General features: G+C 40.1%; 1 protein-coding gene across 1 annotated transcript; it reads right to left on the bottom strand.

Annotated features, from left to right (window-relative positions):
- Positions 1-16,309: 16,309 nt before the first annotated feature.
- Positions 16,310-21,475, bottom strand: LOC136166148 (lysozyme C, intestinal isozyme-like). Its single transcript, XM_065932184.1, is given in 4 exon segments — positions 16,310-16,376; positions 17,955-18,030; positions 19,918-20,082; positions 21,340-21,475. Coding segments are annotated over 4 exon segments (444 nt in total).
- Positions 21,476-24,886: the final 3,411 nt, after the last annotated feature.

Raw genomic sequence — 24,886 nt, 5'->3', positions numbered from 1 at the left:
TCAGCTCATTTTGTCTCTTTTTCATGTTAAGGAAGTGATAGTTGAATGAAAGTTTATACCACCAGTGTTTCAAACAAATAACGTTTTTACAGAAGCAGGAGCATGTGGTCTTTCTTCTAAGAAGCTTAATGTTTATCTAATGCGTTAATTGTTTGATATTAGGCCTACAACATTTTTCAGTTTGCTAATGAAACTAATACTGGTGAATATTTGTCTAAAATCTTAATTATCAAATATGTCTCCAGTACACTCAGTTCTTAATTAAAGGAAGATCATTTATGCACCTTGCTGATCATGAAGGAATATAAAGAGGGATTAGATGAGCTGTTTCTTTTCCTTCATTTTATTAGCATAGATTCATGCATTATGACCAAATTCAGAGGCAGATAAGTATTGAAATAACTAATTAACCACAGATATGAAATTATGCATGCTGTAAAAAATATAAACATTTTCATTAAAAGCTTTGCAATTCATACCTTGTCTGTTTTGTTTAGAGCCATTTAGTATCTCTGAAGAAATACATATGTATGCACTTGGGAAAAAACGAGCTAACACTTAATATTTCCAACATTCTCACCTGTAGCCAAACAGAAGGATATTGCTAGAGAAAAATCCATAGGCATATTCACAGATCTCAATTTTTTAAAAACAATTTTGGTGGAACTGCACAGCTTTGGGATCTTAGTTCCCCAACCAGATATTGAATCTCCACCCTGAACAGTGAAAGCATGGATTCCTAGCCACCATTCTGCCGTTCCTTTCGGTGTGGTTAAGATCATAACCACAAATCTCAAATAGGCCCTTAGGATTGACTGGTGGTCACTTCTCTGCAAGCTTTCCTTGCTGATATCCCCACTCTCCAAAATGACTGTCACTGTTTACCTCTCTCTTTCCAAAGTCCCAGCAAGCCCACCAGCTACTAGCGTCCCATACTCTGCTCTCCGTAGACGACCTGGGCTCACTTCACACTGACAGGACAGAAGCAAGTCACACAAAATCCTACCCTCCTGGCCACCACAACAGTGTTCACATCTCTCCCTGAGCCCTCCTTCCCTTCTTTCCCCTTCATCACTAGGATGTAGGGCCTCTGCTCCTCCCATGGGCAGTGCTTCTACATGCAGTCTTCATCATACATAGCCCTCTACTACTCCAATTTAAGCTAAGGTTTTCCAGCACCCTGTGTTTCTTCCTCATTGCTGGATCATCCTATCACTGTACAGACTGCCCCAGTAAAGTTTCATCTTGCAAAGAACTCTCCATAACCCTCCAAGTACATCATTCTTTGCTCCCTTTTACAGCAGCATTTCTGGGATGAAATATCTATATTCACCCACTCCATGACCTCATCTCCCTTTCTCTTTTCATCTTTTCTTAATCTGACTGCTCTCCTCACTTAGCTGAAAACTGCTCCAGTATGACTCCTTCCAGGATGCCTTAGGGCCAGTTCTAGTGATCACCTGATATCTGTTCATCCTACTTGATCTCTCAACAGCATTGAACAGGTGAACCACTTCCTACTTCTAGAAAAATTTTTCTTCCTTAGCTTATCCTCCTTTACATCCTGCCTCATTGATGGTTCCTTCTCAGCCGTTCATGGCTGGCTGTTTCTCTGCTCTTTGATTTTTAACTCTGTGAGTCCCCAGGACTCAAACCTGTAAAACCATCTGAAAGAACAGTCTTACTTATTCATTTATTTTTCTTTTCTTGCTGGAGTATAACTTTCAAAAGAAAAGAGTCTTTCCCACTCTTTAAAGACATTAAAATAATCTCAATCTTTCCCCAAATTTGCAAGTACAGTAAAGCCTTTTAAGTTTTCTGAACAGTTTGAGAGTGTACTGCCAATATGGTGCCCAGTGGCTCTGAATCCTTCAGTATACAACTCTCACAGAACCTCAGAACATCATCCAAATCAGGAGGTGAACACTGGCAAATTAGGACCACTTCATCATCTGATCTATGCAACTCTATCAATTGTCACATAAGTTTTCCTTAACTAAAAGATCTAATTCAGGATCACGTGTTTAAATTGGTTGCTATGTTTTTCAGTTTCCTTCAATCTAGATCATTTCTTCACTTTTCCCTTAACTTTTATCACTTTAACCCTTTTGAAGACCTCAGACCAGCTATGGTGTAAATGGCCTAAGGTTTTTCTGATATTCTCTAGAGTAAATTAGGTTATGCATCTTTGGCAGAGATACCGTAGACGTAATACTGTGCTCTCTCTCTTGTGTATTTCAGGTGACATGCAGTTTTGAAATATTCTATTACTTATGATGTTTGCATCAATTATTTGATTAACGTAATGTCTGCAAGTCACCTTCACTGTGAGGTATTTGGGAGAGGGTGAGGTACTTTGAGAAATTTTCTTCCTCATCAAAATGTCAATTTTTGCATGTACTTACTATATCAGTATGAACCCCTGGCTTCCTATCTTATTGCAATTATTATGTGTCATAATCCATGGCCATCATTTATTCTGATGCTCATATTGTCCCTGACTTGGCCAGGAGAGCCACTACACACTAGCTTCAGTGTCCCCATCATTCTCTGGGTGCTTTTTTTGTTTTCTTGTATAAAGTGTTTTAGTTCTCCCCTTGTTCTTTTCCTTCTTCAGTCAGGAATCTTCCACTTCTCCAAAGAAGCCTTATCTAAAAAAACCAGGTCTGGGTAGTGGAGTGTTATTGTTTGCCTATCCCATCAATGAGAAGAGCTATAGAATATATGAATTTACATACTTTTTATTTATTTAAATTGAATTTGTCTAATACCTCCAGTTCCAGTCTCATACCACAAGGTTAATTCTAGTTTTTTTCCTTTTTCATGTTGGTAACTCCCTTGTATGCTGCTGCTGCTGCTGCTAAGTCGCGTCAGTCATGTCCGACTCTGTGCGACCCCATAGACGGCAGCCCCCCAGGCTCCCCCGTCCCTGGGATTCTCCAGGCAAGAACACTGGAGTGGGTTGCCATTTCCTTCTCCAGTGCATGAAAGTGAAAAGTGAAAGTGAAGTCACTCAGTCGTGTCCGACTCTTAGCGACCCCATAGACTGCAGCCCACCCGGCTCCTCAGTCCATGGGATTTTCCAGGCAAGAGTACTGGAGTGGGTTGCCATTGCCTTCTCCAACTCCTTTGTATGACAGTGAGAAATTGGGCACCCATTGTCTTTAATATTCTTAAGATGTATTGTGAGCACATGCATATATTTGATCAACTTGACTGTTTGTAACCAATCTCCCAACACTGCCACTCCATGAATTTGATGCTGCGCACTCAGGCTTTGATACCTCTCATTGGGTCACCCCTTTTTCCACATCTGGACAGCTGCTTTGGTGTGTTATATCTTTGACACAACATGCTGGACCACTGTTTTTACAGGAAAGAGGGCAGAAAGGTTTTACTCTTGTTTACCTAGAACAGTGCCTATAACATGATATATGCTCAATAAAAATCAGTTGCTGGAATGAATATCTCTGATTATTTAGTATATTCCCCCACCCTGGGGATTCTAAGCGTTTTCTTACTGTCTGATCTCACATGATTCTCATACAGTAGCTTCTGGGGCTCCAAGTGTCAGATCTCAAATCTATTTGACCAGCCATGGGAGGACAGCAGAGGGTCCCAACAGTACAGCCTCTGACTTCAAGATTTTGGGACCATTTTGCTATGAATAAAGGGTTTATTCATATCAAGATATCCAGAGATGTACGAAGAATGAGTCAAGGTGGAGGAGTGAGGCTTGAAGAGTGACAGCTCAGATGCACAGATGGGATATATCTAAGAAGCACCAGGACAGACGTATAGCAATGGCTGACTAAAAAATAACCAGCAAGTAGCAAAAGTTGGCCTAACAGGAAAAGCAATGGTTGAAGATTTTGCTTAGTGTGTTTGATAAATGTCATGCCTTTACTTACACCTGTTATTTTAGTACAATTAAGTCCTCACGCCAAATTTTAACCCTTGTTCTGAGAACGAAGTAAAAATCAGTGTGAAAGTTTCACCATGTTTAAAAGACATTCCGTTCTGATGCTGCTCAGTTTCACCTCAGGATATTATTTGAAATGCAGAGTGTTATTCCAGATGATTTTACTGGGCTCTCCTTGTAGCACTAGTTATAACTAAGCCTTGAGCATGCCTCTTGCACTTGTATTTAGCAGACTTACTTAAAAAACATTTTATAGAAATTGCTAAAGGGAATTTAAAAGTTATATCATGAGTGACTAAAGTCATTCACAGACATAATGTTTTTCAGTTATATACATGTCTATTATGCAAATTATATTTTAAAAATAATCTTATTTATTCATTTTATTTTTTGCTGTGCTGGGTCTTCATTGTATGGGCTCTTCTGTAGCTGAGGCAAGAAGGGGCTGTCTCTAGTTGCAGTGCATGGGCCTCTCCTTGGGATGGTTTCTGTTGTTGCGGGGCTCTAGGGGGCTGGGGCTTCAGTAGTTGCTCTACGAGGGCTCAGCAGTTGCAACCCCCCGGCTCCAGAGCACACTAGTCGTGGTGCACAGGTTTAGCTGCTCTGCAGTACATGGGATCCTCCCAGATCAGGTATCGAACTTCTGTCTCCTTCATTGGCAGGTGAATTTTTTACCACTAAGTTTACCAAGGAAGCAGCAAATTACATTGTAGACCATTCAAAATTTTTTACAAAGTTGTAAATTCTCAGTGTTTATAGAATGAGATGTTTCTACAGGTCTGTTATGAAAGATGTTACTCCTCGTTTCTCCCACTTCACAGACAACAATTTTCTACTTTTTTAGCTTAATGTTAGGAATTTTAGATAGTGCCCTGTTGGCCTAGTGGTTAGCATTTTGCACTTTCACTGCTGTGGCCCGGGTTCAAGCCCTGGTCTAGGACTTGAGATAACACAAGCTGTGCAGCATGGCCAAAAAAAAAAAAAAAAAAGAATTTTATTTATACTCCCATGCTTTTATGTATCAGGCTTGTATTGCTTCTTCTTGATTTCTCCATTTTACAATATTGATTCCCATGGTGCAAGTTAAGGATTAAGTTCTATTTCCTCCTCCTGCATCTTCATCACACACGGCAACTTTCCCTAAAACCTATCCTTCCGATGTAACTATATATACTTTATGAGATCAATATTCAGTTTTTACATAGTCATAAATAAAATTATTTTCTTTTCTTATGCAAGATTTTATTTTCCCTAGAGCTAATAACTGCATGATCTTAAACTGGCTTCACTTTCTTTGTTTCTATCATTAGTTCAACTCCCAACTTCAAGGTGGCTTCAATACTTTACTGAAGTATAGTTGATGTAAATATAATATTATATAAGTTTTAAGTGTACAACATAGCAATTCACAATTCTTACAAATTATATTCCATTTGTAATTATAAAGTATTGGCTATATTCCTTGTATTGCCCAATACAGTTGTGTAGTTTGCTTATTTATTTATTTTGTCTGTGCTACATGGCTTTCAAGATTTTAGTTTCCAACCAGGGTCCTAACCTGAGCTCCTTGCAGTTCAGTTCAGTTCAGTCACTCAGTTGTGTCCAACTCTTTGCAACCCCATGAATCGCAGCACGCCAGGCCTCCCTGTCCATCACAAACTCCCAGATTCTACTTGGACTGCAAGATCAAACCAGTCAGTCCTAAAGGAAATCAGTCCTGAATATTCACTGGAAGGACTGATGCTGAAACTGAAACTCCAATACTTTGGCCACCTGATGTGAAGAGCTGATTCATTGAAAAAGACCCTGATGCTGGGAAAGATTGAGGGTAGGAGAAGAAGGGGGCAACAGAGGATGAGATGGTTGAATGGCATCATCAACCAATGCATATGAGTTTGAGCAAGCTCCAGGAGATAATGAAGGGCAGGGAAGCCTGGTGTGCTACAGTCCATGGGGTTGCAAAGAGTCAGATGCAACTGAGTGACTGAATGACAACAAAATAGAGAAAAACTGGACTGCAGGAACAATAACAGCAAAAAAGTGGTGGCGTAGATTTTAGTGAAACAAGATTATCAAGACAGACAGGTCTGAGTCACTGAAAACTGAAACACCTTGGCTTACCTCCAGAGTCAATGGTGACCTAAATCATGGAATCAAAGAGCCGTTTTCAGGAAGGTAGTTTCATATCTATCACTTTCAAGAACCATCTCACTTCCCACTCTCCATTCACATGTCAGAGTAGGTAAGTCTAGGTCAAATAGTGCAGAGGGTCTAAATTTACTATACCATAAATGGGTACAAGAACCATCACTTTGCTTTATTTTTCTTAATCTAACAAAATTTGTCTCTAAGCCCCATATCCCCCATAGGTGAGTCAGTGATGGTGTTGTAAAACTTCTTTAGCTTATCCCCTGCCCAGGAGCTTGCAAGCATCTCAAGAAAGGACAAAGTCCAGAAGGAACTTGAGGAAGACCTTAGAGTTTCAATCCATCATTGAGATGTTAATATGATGGTTATTACCCAAGCTGACATGGTTCACTCGAAGGCAGAAGCTCCTTCCCAAAGCTTCATTGAGGGACTTGTCTGGTGGTCCAGTGGCTAAGACTCTGTGCTCCCAATGCAGGGGGCCTGGGTTCAATCCCTGGTCAGTGAACTAGATCCTACATGCCGCAACTAAGAGTTCACATTGCTGCAACTAAGACCCAGCATGCCAGTCCTCCCTGTCCATCACAAACTCCCAGAGTCTACCCAAACTCATGTCGATCGAGTTGGTGATGCCATCCAGCCATCTCATCCTCTGTCGTCCCCTTCTCCTCCTGCCCCCAATCCCTTCCAGCATCAGGCTCTTTTCCAATGAGTCAACTCTTCGCATGAGGTGGCCAAAGTACTGGAGTTTCAGCTTCAGCATCAGTCTTTCCAATGAACACCCAGGACTTATCTCCTTTAGGATGGGCTGGTTGGATCTCCTTGCAGTCCAAGTGACTCTCAAGACTCTTCTCCAACACCACAGTTCAAAAGCATCAATTTTTCGGCGCTCAGCTTTCTTCACAGTCCAACTCTCACATCCATACATGACCACTGGAAAAACCATAACCTTGACCAGATGAACCTTTGTTGGCAAAGTAATGTCTCTGCTTTTTAATATGCTATCTAGGTTGGTCATAACTTTCCTTCCGAGGAGTAAGCGTCTTTTAATTTCATGGCTGCAGTCACCATCTACAGTGATTTTAGAGCCCCCCAAAAATAAAGTCTGACACTGCTTCCACTGTCTCCCCAGAATGTGGTCCACTGGAGAAGGGAATGGCAAACCACTTCAGTATTCTTGCTTTGTGAACCCCATGAACAGTATGAGAAGGCAAAATGATAGGATACTGAAAGAGGAACTCCCCAGGTCAGTAGGTGCCCAATATGCTAGTGGAGATCAGTGGAGGAATAACTCCAGAAAGAATGAAGGGACGGAGCCAAAGCAAAAACAATACCCAGTTGTGGATGGGACTGGTGATAGAAGCAAGGTCCGATGCTGTAAAGAGCAATATTGCATAGGAACCTGGAATATTGGGTCCATGAATCAAGACAAATTGGAAGTGGTCAAACAGGAGACGACAAGAGTGAATGTTGACATTCTAGGAATCAGCGAACTAAAATGGACTGGAATTTAACTCAGATGACCACTATATCTACTACTGTGGGCAGGAATCCCTTCGAAGAAATGGAGTAGCCATCATAGTCAACAAAAGAGTCCAAAATGCAGTACTTGGATGCAATCTCAAAAACGACAGAATGATCTCTGTTCATTTCCAAGGCAAACCATTCAATATCACGGTAATCCAAGCCTATGCCCCAACCAGTAATGTTGAAGAAGCCGAAGTTGAACGGTTCTATGAAGACCTACAAGACCTTTTAGAACTAACACCCAAAAAAGATGTCCTTTTCATTATAGGGAACTGGAATGCAAAAGTAGGAAGTCAAGAAACACCTGGAGCTCCCTGCAGTAGATGCATGGAATTCTATCTGCTGGACTGCCAGGGATTCTCAGTTTATTTATTTTATACATAGTAGTTTGCACCTCTCAACCCCCACTGCTATCTACATCTCCCTTTTCAATCTCCTCTCAGGTCTTTAGATGCAGCTAGTATTTCATCAGTCTTATCTTTCTCCAAGTTTTTTCATTTCTGCTATATAGTTTTAATTCCAACAGCTCTTTATCATTCCCTGAATTTTCTTTTCTTCCTTGTTTTGTGTCATGTTTGCTATTCTTATTTTATCTGGATATAGTAATAACAGTTTGGGTTTGTTTTGGCTTGAGTTGACTTCTCTATGTCTCCTCTTATCTACATTTTGCTTGTTTACTTTGAATTATATCTTTTTGTACTAGAGGCATTTCTCTGTTATTTGGTAATCTTTGGTTATATACTTAAATTTAGAATTGGGAAGCTAAAAAAGTAATTTGAGGTCCCAAGGGCCTATGTGGCTTTGACCCTGTGTCCTTCACTGAAGGGTGGCCTGGTTGGTTGAGTCAGTTTCACTGAGGCCCTTAGATCTCTCCTCTTAGACTGGTCACATTCCCCAGGGCAGCCTCTCACTCCTCTCTGCTCACACACACACATGAAAAGGTCTGGTTGCCAGTATTTCAAGAGTTTAGTGGGGGGATGAAGGTCTTAGTACTAGGCATGTGTTTGGCTAATCTACCTATTTTCTGTAGGGTATTCCTCCCTCAATCCTGTCTGGTGACCCTCAATGCAAAGGCTCTGCTTCACCCCTATTCTATCCCGTGTTCAGCTGTAAGGACCTGAATTTCTGTGATAAAGTCACATAATATAGAGCACACTGCTGTAACCATATTTAACTGCATTTCAGTGGCACTTAGTGCATTCACATTATTGTGCAACTCTCATCATCTGTTTCTCAAACTGTTCACCTTCCACTGAAACTCTGTCCCCATTAAACACTAACTCCCCATTCTCCCTCCCCCAGTCCCTGGCATCCACCCGTGTACTTTCTGACTCTATGAGTTTGAGTATTCTAGGTGTCTCCAATAAATGGAATCAAACAGTATTTGTCTGCACCTGATACATATTCCCTTATGGCTCAGCGGGTGAAAAATCTGCCTGCAATGCGGGAGACCTGGGTTTGATTCCGGGGTTGGGAAGATCCCCTGGAGAAGTGAAAGGTTACCTCCTCCAGTATTCTGGCCTGGAGAATTCCATGAACTATACAGCCTATGGGGTCGCAGAGTTGGACACGACTGAGTAACTTTCACTTTCAATGTATATTGTAAGGTATTTTTAGGTAAATATATGTCCTACGAACAGATTGTAACTTCTTTACTTATTTATTTTTTTCTGCTATGGGAACAGTAGGTTCTCAATAATTATCTGTTTTATGCATGGGAGTGTATATGCCAATCCCAGTCTCCAAACTTATCCCACCTCAGTCCCGTCCTTGGTATCCATGTGTTTGTTCCCTATGTCTGTAGAACCTGAATAGTTTTTAAACAGAATCTCCACCAGTCTTTTTTCTAGCTCCTCTCTTCCTCCTCCCTTCCCTTACTTCCAGAGATCCCTACAACCACAAATTCTTGAGATCCAGGGAGCTCTTGCAAGGTGACCTGGATAGCTTCTAGGCTCTGACTGCTCAGCCCCCAGGACTGCCCTCTACCACTTGCCTCTTCTAGTCCAAGTTTCAAGATTTTTTCTGTCTTCTCTCTCATTCTTCCAGTTCTAACAGGTTTATGTATTTTTGAAAATTTCTCGTTTTTAAATTATTTATTTCTTTATCTTACTTTTGGCTGCACTGGTCTTCTTTGCTGGATGCAGACTTTCTCCAGTTGTGGTGAGCGGGGGTTACTGTGCATTGCAGTGTGCAGATTTCCCACTACGGTGACTTCTCTGTTGCAGAGCGCGGGCTTCTGTCTGGAGGGCTTCAGTAGTCGCAGCACACGTGCTCAGTAGCTGTGGGGACAGGCTTAGTTTTTAGGTGGCATGTGGGTCTGTCTTCCCAGACCAGGGATCAAACCTGTGCCTCCTGCTGTGGAAACACAGATTCTGAACCATTAGACTACCAGGGAAGTCCTTAATTTTATTTTATGAAAGCTGATTTTGCTTTAAAGTTACTTAGGGTAACCTCTTAAGCAAAGAATTAAAATTTTTTTTGAGAAATGGGGGAAGCACAAATAGGAAAGCTGGAGAAAGAATTACAAAGAGGAAGCTTCTGCTCCAGAGATCACATTATTTTTTTTTTGGCTAGGGTGGGTCTTACTTGCAGAATGCTGGGTCTTTAGTTCGAGCATGTGGGATCCAGTTTCCTGACTGGGGATCGAACCTGAGAACCCTGCATTGGGATCTTTAGTCTCAGCCACTGGACCACCAGGGAAGTTCTAGAGACCACACTCTGAAAGGTAGAATCCAGCAGAGTGTGCAGAGGACAAAACATCCTGTATTGTGGTATGAAGAATGAATTGTAACTGAAAGTTGGATCCCGCTGCTCACCACGCAAAAGTCAATAAAGAGGCCAGGATAGTGTCAAAGAAAGTTGCTTTATTTTGAATGCTGGCTACAGGAGTGGGAGGGGTGTGGGGGTGTGGGGCAGGGGGGAGGGGACGCCTGTTCAAAGACAGACTCCCCCCAAAACCCCCCATAGTCAGTGGACAAGAGCTTTTATAGGCTGAGGAAGGGGTTATATGCAGAAACAGTATAATCGGCTCTGATAGTCATCTTTAAATTGGTCATGTGTTAGTCTCACCGCTGTCATGTTGTTTTAGGTACAGTGAATCTTCAGTTCTAAGGTTGATTTGTTTCCATTTCCTTGAGGCCAGTTCTCATAATTGTGGCAGCTTGTCCTGGGTTCTGCTCCATTTCAGTATGACAGAGTACTTTAACAGACCTCACTGATTTCAACCCCTTTTGGGAAAAGAGCCTCGAGTCTTCTCAACTTTTCCAATTTTCATTTATTCACTATTCAACAAACATAGATGACTAGAAATGTTTACTAGGGCTTAAGAACATAAAGGTGTATAAGATACAATTATTGGCCTCATGGAGTTCACAAATAATTAGTATATAACTTAAGTGTTTCAATCCAGCAAGCATCACAGACAGAGGACAGTGTGACTGAACTATCTGGAAATCAGCTGCCAGAAAGATAGAAGAAAAAAGAGACTATATTTTATAAAAGGAGGCATAGATAGCTGTGTCAAATCCTGGCAGATGGATTTACTGATCCACTAGCTTTGTTCATACTGATGCTTCCCAAGGCCCACTTGACTTCACATTCCAGGATGTTTGGCTGTAGGTGAGTGACCACAACATTGTGACTATCTGGGTCATGAAGATCTTTTTTGTACAGTGCTTCTGTGTATTCTTGCCACCTGTTCTTAAAATCTTGTGCTTCTGTTAGGTCCATACTATTTCTGTCCTTTATTGAGCCCATCTCTACATGTCTCCAATTTTATTTTTGTCTTTGCCTTTTAATATATATATATTTTAAATTTTTATATATTTATTTTGGGCTGTGCTGAATCTTTGCTGCTATTAGGGTTTTCCTCTAATTGCAACAAGCAGGGGCTACTCTCTAGTTGCTGTGCTCAGGCTCCTCGCTCTGGTGGCTTCTCTTGTTGTGGAGCACTGACTCTGGGGTGTATGGGCTTCAGTAGTTGCAGGTCCCGGGCTCTAGAGCACAGGTTCAATAGTTGTGGTGCATGGGCTTAGTTGTAGCAAATGGAACCTTTCCAGGTCAGGGATCAAACCCTATGTTTCCTGCATTGGCAGACAATGACACAGAAGTTAGCTTGCACAAACTCTCCTGGCCAAACCAGGGACAATGTGAACATCAAAATAAATGACAGCAATGGATTATAGCAAAGCTAGTGGAGGTGATGGGATTCCAGCTGAACTAGCTCGTAGAGGTGATGGAATTCCAGTTGAACTATTTCAAATCTTAAAAGATGATGCTGTGAAAGTGCTGCACTCAATATGCCAGCAAATTTGGAAAACTCAGCAGAGGTCACGGGACTGAAAAAGGTCAGTTTTCATTCCAATCCCAAAGAAAGGCAATGCCAAAGAATGCTCAAACTACCACACAATTGCACTCATCTCACATGCTAGTAAAGTGATGCTTAAAATTCTCCAAGCCAGGCTTCAGCAATATATGAACCATGAACTTCCAGATGTTCAAGCTGGTTTTAGAAAAGGCAGAGGAACCAGAGATCAAATTGCCAACATCCGATGGATCATCGAAAAAGCAAGAGAGTTCCAGAGAAACATCTTTTTCTGCTTTATTGACTATGCCAAAGCCTTTGACAGTGTGGATCACAATAAACTGTGGAAAATTCTGAAAGAGATGGGAATACCAGACCACCTGACCTGCCTCTTGAGAAACCTGTATGCAGGTCAGGAAACAACAGTTAGAACTGGACATGGAACAACAGACTGGTTCCAAATAGGAAAAGGAGTATGTCAACGCTGTATATTGTCACCTTGATTATTTAACTTATATGCAGAGTACATCATGAGAAACACTGGGCTGGAAGAAGCACAAGCTGGAATCAAGATTGCCAGGAGAAATATCAATAACCTCAGATATGCAGATGACACCACCTTTATGTCAGAAAGTAAAGAAGAACTAAAGAGCCTCTTGATGAAAGTAAAAGAGGAGAGTGAAAAAGTTGGCTTAAAACTCAACATTCGGAAAACTAAGATCATGGTGTCTGGTCCCATCACTTCATGGCAAATAGATGGGAAAACAGTGGAAACAGTGGCTTACTTTATTTTTCTGGGCTCCAAAATCACTGCAAATTGTGACTGCAGCCATGAAATTAAAAAATGCATACTCCTTGGAAGGAAAGTTATGACCAACCTAGACAGAATATTAAAAGGCAGAGACATTACTTTGCCGACAAAGGTCCGTCTAGTCAAGGCTATGTTTTTCCCAGTGGTCATGTATGGATATGAGAGTTGGACTGTGAAGAAAGCTGAGCACCGAAGAATTGATGCTTTTGAACTGTGGTGTTGGAGACGACTCTTGAGAGTCCCTTGGACTGCAAGGAGATCCAACCAGTCCATCCTAAAGGAGATCAGTCCTGGATGTTCATTGAAAGGACTGATATTGAAACTGAAACTCCAGTACTTTGGCCACATGATGCAAAGAGCTGACTCATCGGAAAAGACCCTGATGCTGGGAGGGATTGGGGGCAGGAGGAGAAGGGGACGACAGAGGATGAGATGACTGGATGGCATCACCAACTCAATGGACATGGGTTTGGGTAGACTCCGGGAGTTGGTGATGGACAGGGAGGCTTGGCGTGCTGTGGTTTATGGGTTAGCGAAGAGTTGGACTTGACAGAGCAACTGAACTGAACTGAACTGAATGGATTATGACTCATTATAACTGGAATAAAGTGGGAAGCCGGGGGTCCATCTTGATATAATGTAGGCACGCCTGCATGTGCGCTTAGTTGTGTCTGACTCTTTATGACCCCATGGACAGTAGCCCTCAAGGCTCCTCTGTCCATGGGATTATATGGGCAGGAATACTGGAGTGGGTAACCGTTTCCTTTACCAGGGGATCATCTTGACCCAGAGGTCGAACCCATGTCTCATGTGTCTCCTGTATTGGCAGGCGAATTCTTTACCATTGAGCCACTGGGGAAACCCATAGTGATATAATAAGTGAATATACAAATTGAAATTTTGATCAGGAACAAAATTTCTCAAAGTACCTCACCATCTCCCAAATACTTCACAGTGGAGGTGACTTGCAGGTATCACCTTAATCAAATGATCAATGTGGACATCATCAGTAATAGAACATTTCAAAACTGCATGTCACCTGAAAGGATGCAATGGGAAGAACCCAAAATCACATCTGTGGTATCCCTGCCAAAGGTGCATAACCTAATCTACTCCACAGAATATCAGAAAAGCCGTACGCCGTTTTACACCATAGGTGGTTAAGGTCTTCAAAAGGGTTAAAGTCATAAAAGTCATGGAAAAGATAAAAAAGGAATCTAGACTGAAAGAAACTGAGAAACATAACAGCCAAATAAAACACTTGATTCTTTTAATTAAGAAAATCTTTGGGGACAATTGATGACATTGCACAGGATCTGATGATTAAGTGGTCCTAATTTGTCACTGTTCACCTCCTCATTTGGATGATGCTTTGAGGAGTTACACAATGAAGGATCAGAACCACAAGGCACCATTTTGGCTGTATATTCTCAAAGTGTTCAGAAAACATAAAAGACTGTACTGTACTTGCGGATTTTGGGGAAAATTGACATTATTTCAGTGTCTTCAAAAAGTTGGAAAAGCTCATTTTTAACATTATACTTCAACTAGAAGAGACAAATAAATGAATAAATGAAGTATGTCTATCAAATGATAACAGGCTTGAGCCCTAGGACACCCTAACTCTTAAATATCAGTCAGCAGAGAAACAGCCAGAAAGGTTGTGAAGGAAGCATCAACGAGGCAGGATGTAAGAAAGGGAAGCTGAGGAAGAAAAAGTTTTCAAAAGTAGGAAGTGGTTCCTTCTGTCAAATGCTGCTGAGAGATCAAGTAGGATGAACAGAAATCAGGTGATCACTAAACTGGCCCCAAGGCATCCTGGAAGGAGTCATGTTAGAGCCGTTTTCAGCAGAGTGAGGACAGCAGTCAGATTGAGAAGAGTCACAGAGAGAAGCGGAGGTGAGGATGTGGAGTGGGTGAATATAGATAACTCATTCCAGAAGTGTTGCTGTGAAAGAAAATCAAAAATGTAGCTGGAGGGCTATGTAGAGCTCACGGAGAGTTCTTTGTAAGAAGCAAGGTTACCAGGGCAGTTCGTACAGTGATGGAGATGATCCAACAAAGAGGGAGAAACTCAGGATGCAGGAAACCCTCAGCCTAGACTGGAGTAGGGAGAGTGTGTTGAAGACTGCATATTGAGGTGTTGCCACTGGGAGGAGCAGAGGCCCTTCATCCCCGTGGTAAACGGGAACGACGCGGGGATGGGCCCAGGAAAAGAGGTGAGCTCTATTATGGTGGGGATGAAGGGAGAATTTTCTATGAGTTGCTTCTGTTCTGTCAGTGTAACGTGAAGCCAGGTCATCTACTGAGAGCTGAGTGTGTTGAAGCCCAGTAGTTGGGCGTGTATGCTAGGACTTTGAAATGAGAGAAGCAAATAATGACAGTCATTTTAGAGAGTGGGGACACCAATACAGAAGAACTGCAGAGAAGTGACTAGGATGACCAAGCCGATTTGAGTGCCCATTTGAGATTTATGTTTATGAATTTAGGGTGAGGGGAATTCCTTGGTGGCCTCATGATTAGGACTTTGTGCTTTCACTGTTTAGGGTGCGAATTCAAGCCCTGGTTGGGGAACGAAGGTCCCAGAAGCTGTGTGGCACCACCAAAAAATATTTTTAATATAAAATATTAAGTGAGATCTGTCAGCATGCTTATGGATTTCTCGCAGCCGCATTCAGCTGTTTCATTACAGGTGAAGATGTAGGAAATACTAAGTGTAAGATCATTTTTTTCTCAAATATATACACATGTTATTTCTTCAGAGACATTACATGACTCTTAACAAAGAAAGACAAGGTATGAATTGCAAAGCTTTTAATGAAAATGTTTGTATTTTTTTACAGCCTGCATAATTTCACATCTATTTAATAGCAATTAACTCAATGCTTGCAAACTCATCTACCTCTGAATTTGTCATAAAGTGTGAATCTAAGTTAATAAAATTAAGGAAAAGCATCGGCTCATCTAATCCTTCTTTATGTTCCAGAATCAGCAAGAGGCATACGTGAGTTCTTTACAAAGGCTAAAATAGGTTGATGTATTAATTGTGAGTTTATTTTTAAAGCTATGTAAATGCAACATTTCTACTAAAACATTTAAACCAAAGGCCACACTGTATGAAAACAAAATTCTTAATTCAGATTGCTTTCATATTTAGCCATTTGACATTCATCTCCTTTCGACTGGACAGATGAAAATTCACATGCCTACACAGTGGGACTTTGCCCAAGATCAATTTGCTTAAAGATATTCTTTTGTAATATTTGTGTTGGATATTGGGGAGTACTTGTATCATTGAAAATTAAGTCTGGGTTATTTCTTTGATTAAGAACTTAATGTACTAGAGATACATTTGATAATTAAGGTTTTAGACAAATATTCACCAGCATTAGTTCTGTTAAGAACCTGAAAAATGTTGTAGGCCTAATATCAAACAATAAACACATGAGGTAAACATCAAGCCTCTTAGAAGAAAGACCACATGCTCCTGCTTCTGTAAAAGCATGATTTGTTTGAAAGAGTGGTAGTATAACCTTTTGCTCAGCTATTGCTTCTTAATATGAAAAAGAGACAAATGAGCAGAAGAAAGAAAACTCCACAGTTACACTCCGCAATCCTTAACGTAACTCGTGAGATCTCGGTTTCGACACTTGTTTTTCCACGCCACCCTGTAGAGAAAGATGAAACACACGGTAATAAGATTAAAACATATCTTCATTGTGTTATACATATTTCAGATCCTTTGGGAGAACAAAATTGCTTATCAGTACATGAAATACAGGCTACAGACCGATTCAAGTGTTGCTATTTATTAACTAGAGACATGTATACCAAGGACTTCACATCTCTCCCAAGCCTTCACTAGAGCACAGACTGCTGAACACAAATGCTGAGTCTTGTGTAGTCCACAGCACAACTGCAAAGCGTGTTCCATAGTTACTTACTTTCGAAATTAATTTCAAGATATGACAAGGAATTGGTAGAGTGTGTAGGAACTTAAAAATTCTAGAAGCCCTTAAAATAAATTGAGGAGTAAAAGAATTCGATTCCAAATCAGTTAAAGTAGATTATTTCTATGTAATACACTGCTTAGCATAAATCTAATTTTTTAGATTTTCAGTTCTCAGTAGCATACCTTGGTCTTCGAGAATATTCCCTCACTTCTCTCGTAACAGTAGGGAAAAACTACTGTAAAACAGTAGGGTAAAACTCCCCCTCCAACCCTTTTTTGTTTTTGGCCGCACCACATGGCCTCTGGTATCTTCGTTCCCCAAACAGGTACCAGACCCCCACCTCTTGAATTGAAATCACAAACTCTTAACTACTAGGGAAGACTGCACGTCTCCCTTTTAATGCCTAACGCATACCTTCCTCTGTGAAAGGAACTTACATAGTGTTGCAGGTCCATTATACTTCAAACACAAACCAGCCCACAGAAAAAGAGGTGAGATTTGGGGTTACCAGAGGGGGGTGTTGTGGGCAGAGTGAGGGGTAGGAAATTGGAGGAAAGCAGTGGAAAGTACTGCAAACTTCCAGGTATAAGATAAGCAAACACTAGGGATGTAATGTACGACATGATAATATGATTAACATTGCTATATCTTATATATGAAAATAGATTAGAGTGTAAATCCTAAGCTTTTCATCACACACACAAAATTTTTTCTCTCTGTTTAATTTTTATTTTATTTTATTTTTTATTGTAGTGGTTTTTGCCATACATTGACATGAATCAGCCATGGATTTATGTGTGTTCCCCATCCCGATCCCCCCTCCCGCCTCCCTCTCCACCCCATCCCTCTGGGTCCTCCCAGTGCACCAGGCCCGAGCACTTGTCTCATGCATCCAACCTGGGCTGGTGGTCTGTTTCACCCTTGATGGTATACTTGTTTCAGTGCTGTTCTCTCTGAACATCCCACCCTCGCCTTCTCCCACAGAGTCTAAAAGTCTGTTCTGTACATCTGTGTCTCTTTTCCTGTTTTGCATATAGGGTTACCATTACCATCTTTCTAAATTCCATATATATGCGTTAGTATACTGTATTGGTCTTTATCTTTCTGGCTTACTTCACTCTGTATAGTGGGCTCCACTGAGATCACGGATGTTCACTAAACTTACTGTGACAATCATTTTGGGATGTACGTAAGTCATTATGCTGTACACCTTAAACTTACAAAGTGCTGTGTGTCAATTATATCTCAACAACACTGAACGGAAAACAAAAACAAACAAAAAAAATAACATACCATGCTGTAATGCCTTGCCTATTGAGAATCGTCTTTGCACATGCTACAGCTTGAGTGATGTCATCTTTCAGCATAGCTGAAAAAGAGGTGGTGAGAAATGAGGACAACGTTCACAGAAATTTCATGTAAATTTTAGGTTCAGCCAGCTTTATTCTCTTAGGCTGAGGAAAGAACAACTAAAGTTATTTTTTAATAGTCCCTTTATCTGTGAATATTGGGAGAAACTCTCTCCATTCCATCTCATTTGACATGAAATAAAGCTTTTTGTTTCTTTTTTACCAAAGTCATTGAAAGCTCTGGAACTATTAACAAATATGATAGAAGGCTCTCTTTTCACTGGACACTGTGAAAACAAAAAACACTGTTAAACAAAAACAAATAAGCAGAACCCGGTCTAGCAGGTTTTTGCTCAGCAGTTCTACAATTTATTCCAAAAAAAATAATAAGATATGTACCCAAGATATATATGTTAATACTAGAGTTGGATTGATAAATTTTAGAATAACTATATAGTAGAATTCTATTCATCCAGAAAAAATAATAAAGATTAATATTTTTTGAAAAAAATGATTTTTTACAGTAAAGAGCAAATTGTAAGCTGGTAAATATAGTTTCGTTTCATTTTTGTTGAAGCACATTGCTTACACGCTTGTGGGTGCAAATGTGCATATTACAGCTTTATATTCATGTACATGAGTGATACATATTCTGAAAGAAGACATGGATACCAAAAGTTACCAGTGGTCATAAATCTCTGGGTAGTAAGAATTTTTATTCAATGACCACAGATTATTATACAATAAAAAATAATTTTTAAACCTTAACAATTAACTGAATACAAAAGAATATCCAGAAACTAGTCTTCTTTATTAGGAATTTTAATATTAAAAATTAAACAATATCAAGTTTGCAATACTTCTCAATATTTTATGCAATAAATATTGTATGTGCATGCATATTTTCTAAGTAGCTTCAGTCGTGTCCGACTCTGTGAGACCCCATGGACTGTAACCCCTCAGGCTCCTCTGTCCGTGGGGATTATCCAGGCAAATACTGGAGTGGGTTGCCCTGCCCTCCTCCAGAGGATCTTACCAACCCAGGGATCAAACCCTTATGTCTCCTGCATTGGCAGGCAGGTTCTTTACTATTAGCCCCACCTGGCAAACCCTAAATATTGCATATGTTATCTCAATTTGAAAAGGAACTCAATAGAATATTTGTTTCAGCCCGATTAAATAAATCCATATATGGAATTGTTAGAATGACAGTGATTAAATATGAAGTGTATTTTTTTAGAGATGCACAGTAAAGAATTTAGAAATGGAGTGTAATAATGTTTCTAATTCACTTTAAAATCACCCAGCAAAAAACCACCAACTGGATACTATATAAATAAAAGAAGTAAACATGACAAATGTTAGCAACTGCTAAAGGGCATATTATACTGTCAAAGTACATATTTATGTTGTATACTAATGTTTCAAATTGTTCACATGTTTAAAATATTTCATAATCAAAAGTAAAAGTTTTTTTAAAAAGACCACACATATTTCTCCTCTTTGGTTAACTTCTAATTCTTTCATTTTTCAATAAAGGAGTGTATATTTAAAACACACACACACACACACACACACCCTGATCATCCCTAAAACTTTCCCAAACAAGGTAAGTAGAAAGAATAGCATTGTTCTTTACAAAGCATCAACAAGTCCAATTATCATAAAGTGATAGATCATTCCAAAAATTTTTGTATGTTAGCAAACAGTAACCTTCTATGATACCAGCTGTTTAATTTCTTACTTAAGGACTTATGAGGTAGAAAATAAAGCATTTTTAGAAGTTAAGATGGAGTTTTTCTGGGTCCCTCATGAACTCTAAAGACCTTTTCATTTGCATTAAATCTCTCTTCTTATAGGTACCGCCAAATGGGGCCTGTGCATCACTCAACATTATCTCGTCTTACCACTGCAGGATACACCACAGCCGTTAGTTGCTCTTGGGGTTTTGCCATCATTACACCACCACTTGCTGTTGATCTGAAATAACCCATAGTCAGTGCTTTTGCTTCCAGGATTGTAGTTGGTAACGTGTGTGTTATAACGGCTTTCTCCATAGGTCAAACACATCTCTGAAAAAAATGTATTTTTAGTAATAAATAGGAACATCATATGACTTATATTTCATAGCACAATTCTATTTTACTAATGACTTATTTTAGAAGCATAAAGATATATTTAGCTTGTAAATATTTTAACACTTGGTGTTAAGGGCCCTTAAGAGAATTCTTTTGTTAGCAAATCATTTGAAAATACTAATGAAGTAAGATAACATATTGCAAAAATATTAAAATAGCTGTGTCTTCTATTACTATTACCCTTCCCCCGCTCCCATCCCTCAGGTAAGATTGAGCCTAGAATGGAAAGAACATCAGAGTTGTTGAGTGTATTTGGTCATTAGCAGCAGATGTATATGCTAATGGAAAAATACTTTTATCAGGAAAAATAAGGATTTTCTAGGAGAAAGAAAATGTCTTATGATACCTAAAGGTGAATTCAGGTATCAAATAGAATCCAGACAACAAGAATCATAGAATAAGAAAGACTATATCATCCATCCATCCAGCCAGCCAGATGCTCATTTATTCAAAAATACTTATGGAGGGGAAATATCTTAATTCAATCTGAAAAATACAGTGATAACATTGACAAATATGGACTAAAGTACACAGCCACTTTTCCTTAAGGCATGTCTTTAATTCTGTGGAAGAAAATGAATATTAATTAGTGGAGAGTCTGATAATAAGATATATTTTCATGTTCCATTTCAGGGATCCTTATGTAGATATTGATTGAGGGAAGATAGGTTCCTACTGTCCCTGTTTTAAGAGTTCAATGTAAGTTTTAAAAAACTTCTTTGCTGTTAAAAGCTCAACATCAAGGTAGGGGGATTAAAAATGAAAAACAAACGAACAACAACAAATAAAATACTGCCTACTCAGTTCTGCCTACTCAGGCTTGCAGAATACAAGCTCCAAACTGGAAATGGGTAGAGTCAAACACCAAGGGCTTGACAGACATATCCCAGGTGCTGAAATATATCTCAGAGTCAGCCTTCATGTCCCAGCTGGCAAATTTAGAGGCACTAGAGGAGTACATGGGGACCTGGCATGCTTAGAATGGTATAGAATTTGACCCTCCCAGGCCTCATTCCTTCACCTGGTACATCTGATTCCAAAGGAACCTTTGATGTTTTTAACCATTGTAAGTGTACAAACCTGCCAAGAAATAAAAAAGCACATTCACTCAAAGTCTCTTTCTTCTTCCTCTGTTAGTGTCTGTTCCACACCTGGGTAACTGTTTGAAAGGATGGAAAAGAGTTAACTTACAATCTGCCAGGCTGACTCCCTTATAGCCATCCAGTCCAAATCTTTTCAGAGTTCTGGCAAGCTCACACCTCTGAAATTTCTTGCCCTGGACAGCAACAGAAAGGAGGAGAAGTCCCAGAATAAGGAGAGCCTTCATGTTGACTGAGAAGCCAGACCTCCAGGCTGACCAGGATGAGCTGGACTTGGTATTTAACATCTTTTCACTTCCCTCTTCTCTGATCTGTTTGGGGGCTCCACCCTTGGAGGCATGTGGAAAGCAGGGACTTTTTATTGCTTCACTGACACTAAAAGTTTTGTTCTGTATGTTTGCAGAGGGGTATTCTGATGTCCTAAGAGTTAATTGCAAGAAAATAATGAAAGATATTGTTCAGGAAGAACTGGGATTAGCACTATTGAATTTGAGCAACTATAAAGAAATAAAAAACCCTGAATGAACATTTTACACAACTGAAAATGCATTCCCATCTTGATTAACATTCCTTTGCATGGTGTTGTTTTATATGCTTTCACTATATTGTCTTCATCTTCTTCCTTAAAATTGTTTTATATACAGTTTCCACAAAACAACATGACACGCTGCCTGGTGTTCTGACAGTCATGTAGCGCTACACCATGTTGTTCAACCAGATTCCTCTCCTTTTTTGATATCTATTATAAATTCTTAATTTATGAATTAGTGTTTTACTATAATAAGTAAGCTCATGTGAACAATATTCCTAACTCCTTTCTGACAATGCCTTATTTCACATTTCCATGTTAGAACCTATAATGCAAAAGAACTTAACAGTAAAACCTACAGAAGGATAATAGAATATGCCACCCAAAAATCTTCCCCTTTAGCACAAGGATTATTTTGAGCTGAAGGCAATTGAGAAGAAACAGATCCAAGAAAAATTCTCTGCCCTCCTCCTGTTTTCCTGAAAGCAAAGCATAAATTTGTGCAGATATTAATCAACAACAACCTGGTGATTATTGACACTTATCAGCCCCAAGACAGCAACAGAGGACTCAACAAAATAACCTTTACTGAGTAGCTAGTATCTTCCATCAGTTTCTAATGTATTTATCATTCCACAATTTGCCAGCTTTGAAGCCTAGCACTCTTTTCCTCTGTCTTGTTCCTACTCTAAAAGTATATTCTTCTTTAGTCAAGACAATCTGTAAGTCCAAGTTCTAGCCATGTTTTTAAGTTACTCCTGCTAACATTTCTTATAAGTATATATGAGATGTATGTGTTAATATACTTGTTTACTTCTCTCTTGTTAATCTTTTGTACAGAACCCCAGCCAAAAACTTAATAAGGTAAAAGAAAACAAATGTTTCCTCTTGTACAGTTTCTAGTGATGAGGATGAGACAGTGAAAGGTTGGAAGACTCCACTGCCCTTGGAGACTGCAGGTGAGATATGGGATAACTGACAGCAGACCTAAGAATTTTTACCACGTCAGACTCCCAGCTCTGTCTGTAGTTCAGTCGAGAGAGGAAGATAACAATTTTTCCTTGTCCCCACCTTTGTGAATTCACACTGGCAGAAGAAAAACATCTGTGACAATAGATCTTGAATTGGGACTCTTGTGAATTTGGTTTTGGTAATCAACACCTATGGTTATTGATTCTTAGCCTCCCTGAAGGAGTCATGCTTTCCTTTGTTGCTGTCATTTGTCAGAAGAATGAAAAACCATAAGATGAGAATCTCCATTTGTTTTATATTATTGAGAACTTGGCGTTGTCACCAGTGAGAATATTCCCTCTGGATACTGCCAATGCAGGGATGCAGGTTGTCTGTCAGGCTTGCATCAGCAGCTAGCCAGCCAGCTAGGAGCCTAAGACACGAAGTGATAAGTAACATTCTCTTTGTCTAACCATGTCAGCTTTCAGGGGAGTTTGAATAAAGTATCCAAGTCCATAAGAGGCCATAATGGCCTCTACTTTTGTTGCCTGGTTTTAAGGGGAGAACTCTCTTAGTAATATCATCTTCTGGTAACACAGGTTAGGAGGCCAGTGATTTAAGGTGTCACTTGGTGGGAGACAGAGGTTTCTTTGCCACCTGTGACATGGAAGGTCTTTGCTTCTTTAGACTTTCTCTGGAAAGGCTCTGCATCTTGAGAGGGCTACATTTCTTAGGGGATACCTCTTGTGTCCATGGGTAAGCCCTAATATTGTTTTTTTTTTCTTTAATTTATTTATTTTAATTGGAGGCTAATTACTTTACAATATTGTACTGCTTTTTGCCAAACATTGACATGAATCAGCCACATGCGCATGTGTGTTCCCCATTCAGACCCCCCTCCCACCTCCCTCCCCATCCCATCCCCCAGGGTCATCCCAGTGCACCAGCCCCAAGCACCCTGTCTCATGCATCGAACCTGGACCTGCGATCTGCTTCACATATGATAATATACGCGTTTCAATGCTACCCTCTCAAATCATCCCACCCTCACCTCCTCCCACAGAGTCCAAAAGACTGTTCTTTACATCTGTGTCTCTTTTGCTGTCTCACATACAGGGTCATCATTACCATCTTTCTAAATTCCATATATATGAGTTAGTATACTGTATTGGTGTTTTTCTTTCTGACTTACTTCACTCTGTATAATAGGCTTCAGTTTCATCCACCTCACTAGAACTGATTCAAAGGCATTCTTTTTAATGGCTGAGTAATATTCCATTGTGTATATGTACCACAGCTTTCTTATCCATTCATCTGCTGATGGGCATCTAGGTTGCTTCCAGGTCCTGGCTATTATAAACAGTGCTGCGATGAACATTGGGGTGCACGTGTCTCTTTCAGATCTGGTTTCCTCAGTGTGTATGCCCAGAAGTGGGATTGCTGGGTCATATGGCAGTTCTATTTCCAGTTTTTTAAGGAATCTCCACACTGTTCTCCATAGTGGCTGTAACAGTTTGCATTCCCACTAATATTGGTTTTAAGTCATAAAAAGACTCACTGGTTTGAAGTCAGAACTGAAATAGGTATACTGAAGATTTGGAGTTTTATGCATAAAAGGATTTTTAATTTTTTATTTATTTATTCATTTATTTATTTATGGCTAAACTGGGTCTTTGTTGCTGCATGCAGGCTTTCTCTGGTTGCTGCGAGCAGGGGCTACTCTCTAGTTGTGGGGGGTGAGCGTCTCATTGCAGTGGCTTCTCTTGTTGCAAAGCATGGGCTCCAGACCCCCAGGTTCAGGAGTTGCAGAGTGTGGCCTCAATAGTCATGGTACAAATGCTTAGCTGCCCCTTAGCATGTGGAATTTTCCCAATCAGGGATCAAACCTATGTGCCCTGCACTGGCAGGAGGATTCCTAACTACTGGACCACCAGGGAAGTGCCTAAAAGGACTTTTTACAACTAAGTTATTTTATTTCTGGCTGTCCTGGGTCTTCACTGCTGCACGAGCTTTTCTCTAGTTGTGCAGAGAGGGGGCTACTCTCTAGTGTGTGGGCTTCTCATTGTGGTCGCTTCTCTTGTTTTGGACCACAGGCTCAAGGGCACACAGGCTTCAATAGTTGGGATTCATGGGCTCAGTTTTGCAGGTCCCAGCCTCG

Source organism: Muntiacus reevesi, chromosome 4 (genome assembly GCF_963930625.1).
Source record: "Muntiacus reevesi chromosome 4, mMunRee1.1, whole genome shotgun sequence".
Lineage (NCBI taxonomy): Eukaryota > Metazoa > Chordata > Mammalia > Artiodactyla > Cervidae > Muntiacus > Muntiacus reevesi.
This window is presented reverse-complemented; position numbering and strand designations above follow the sequence as displayed.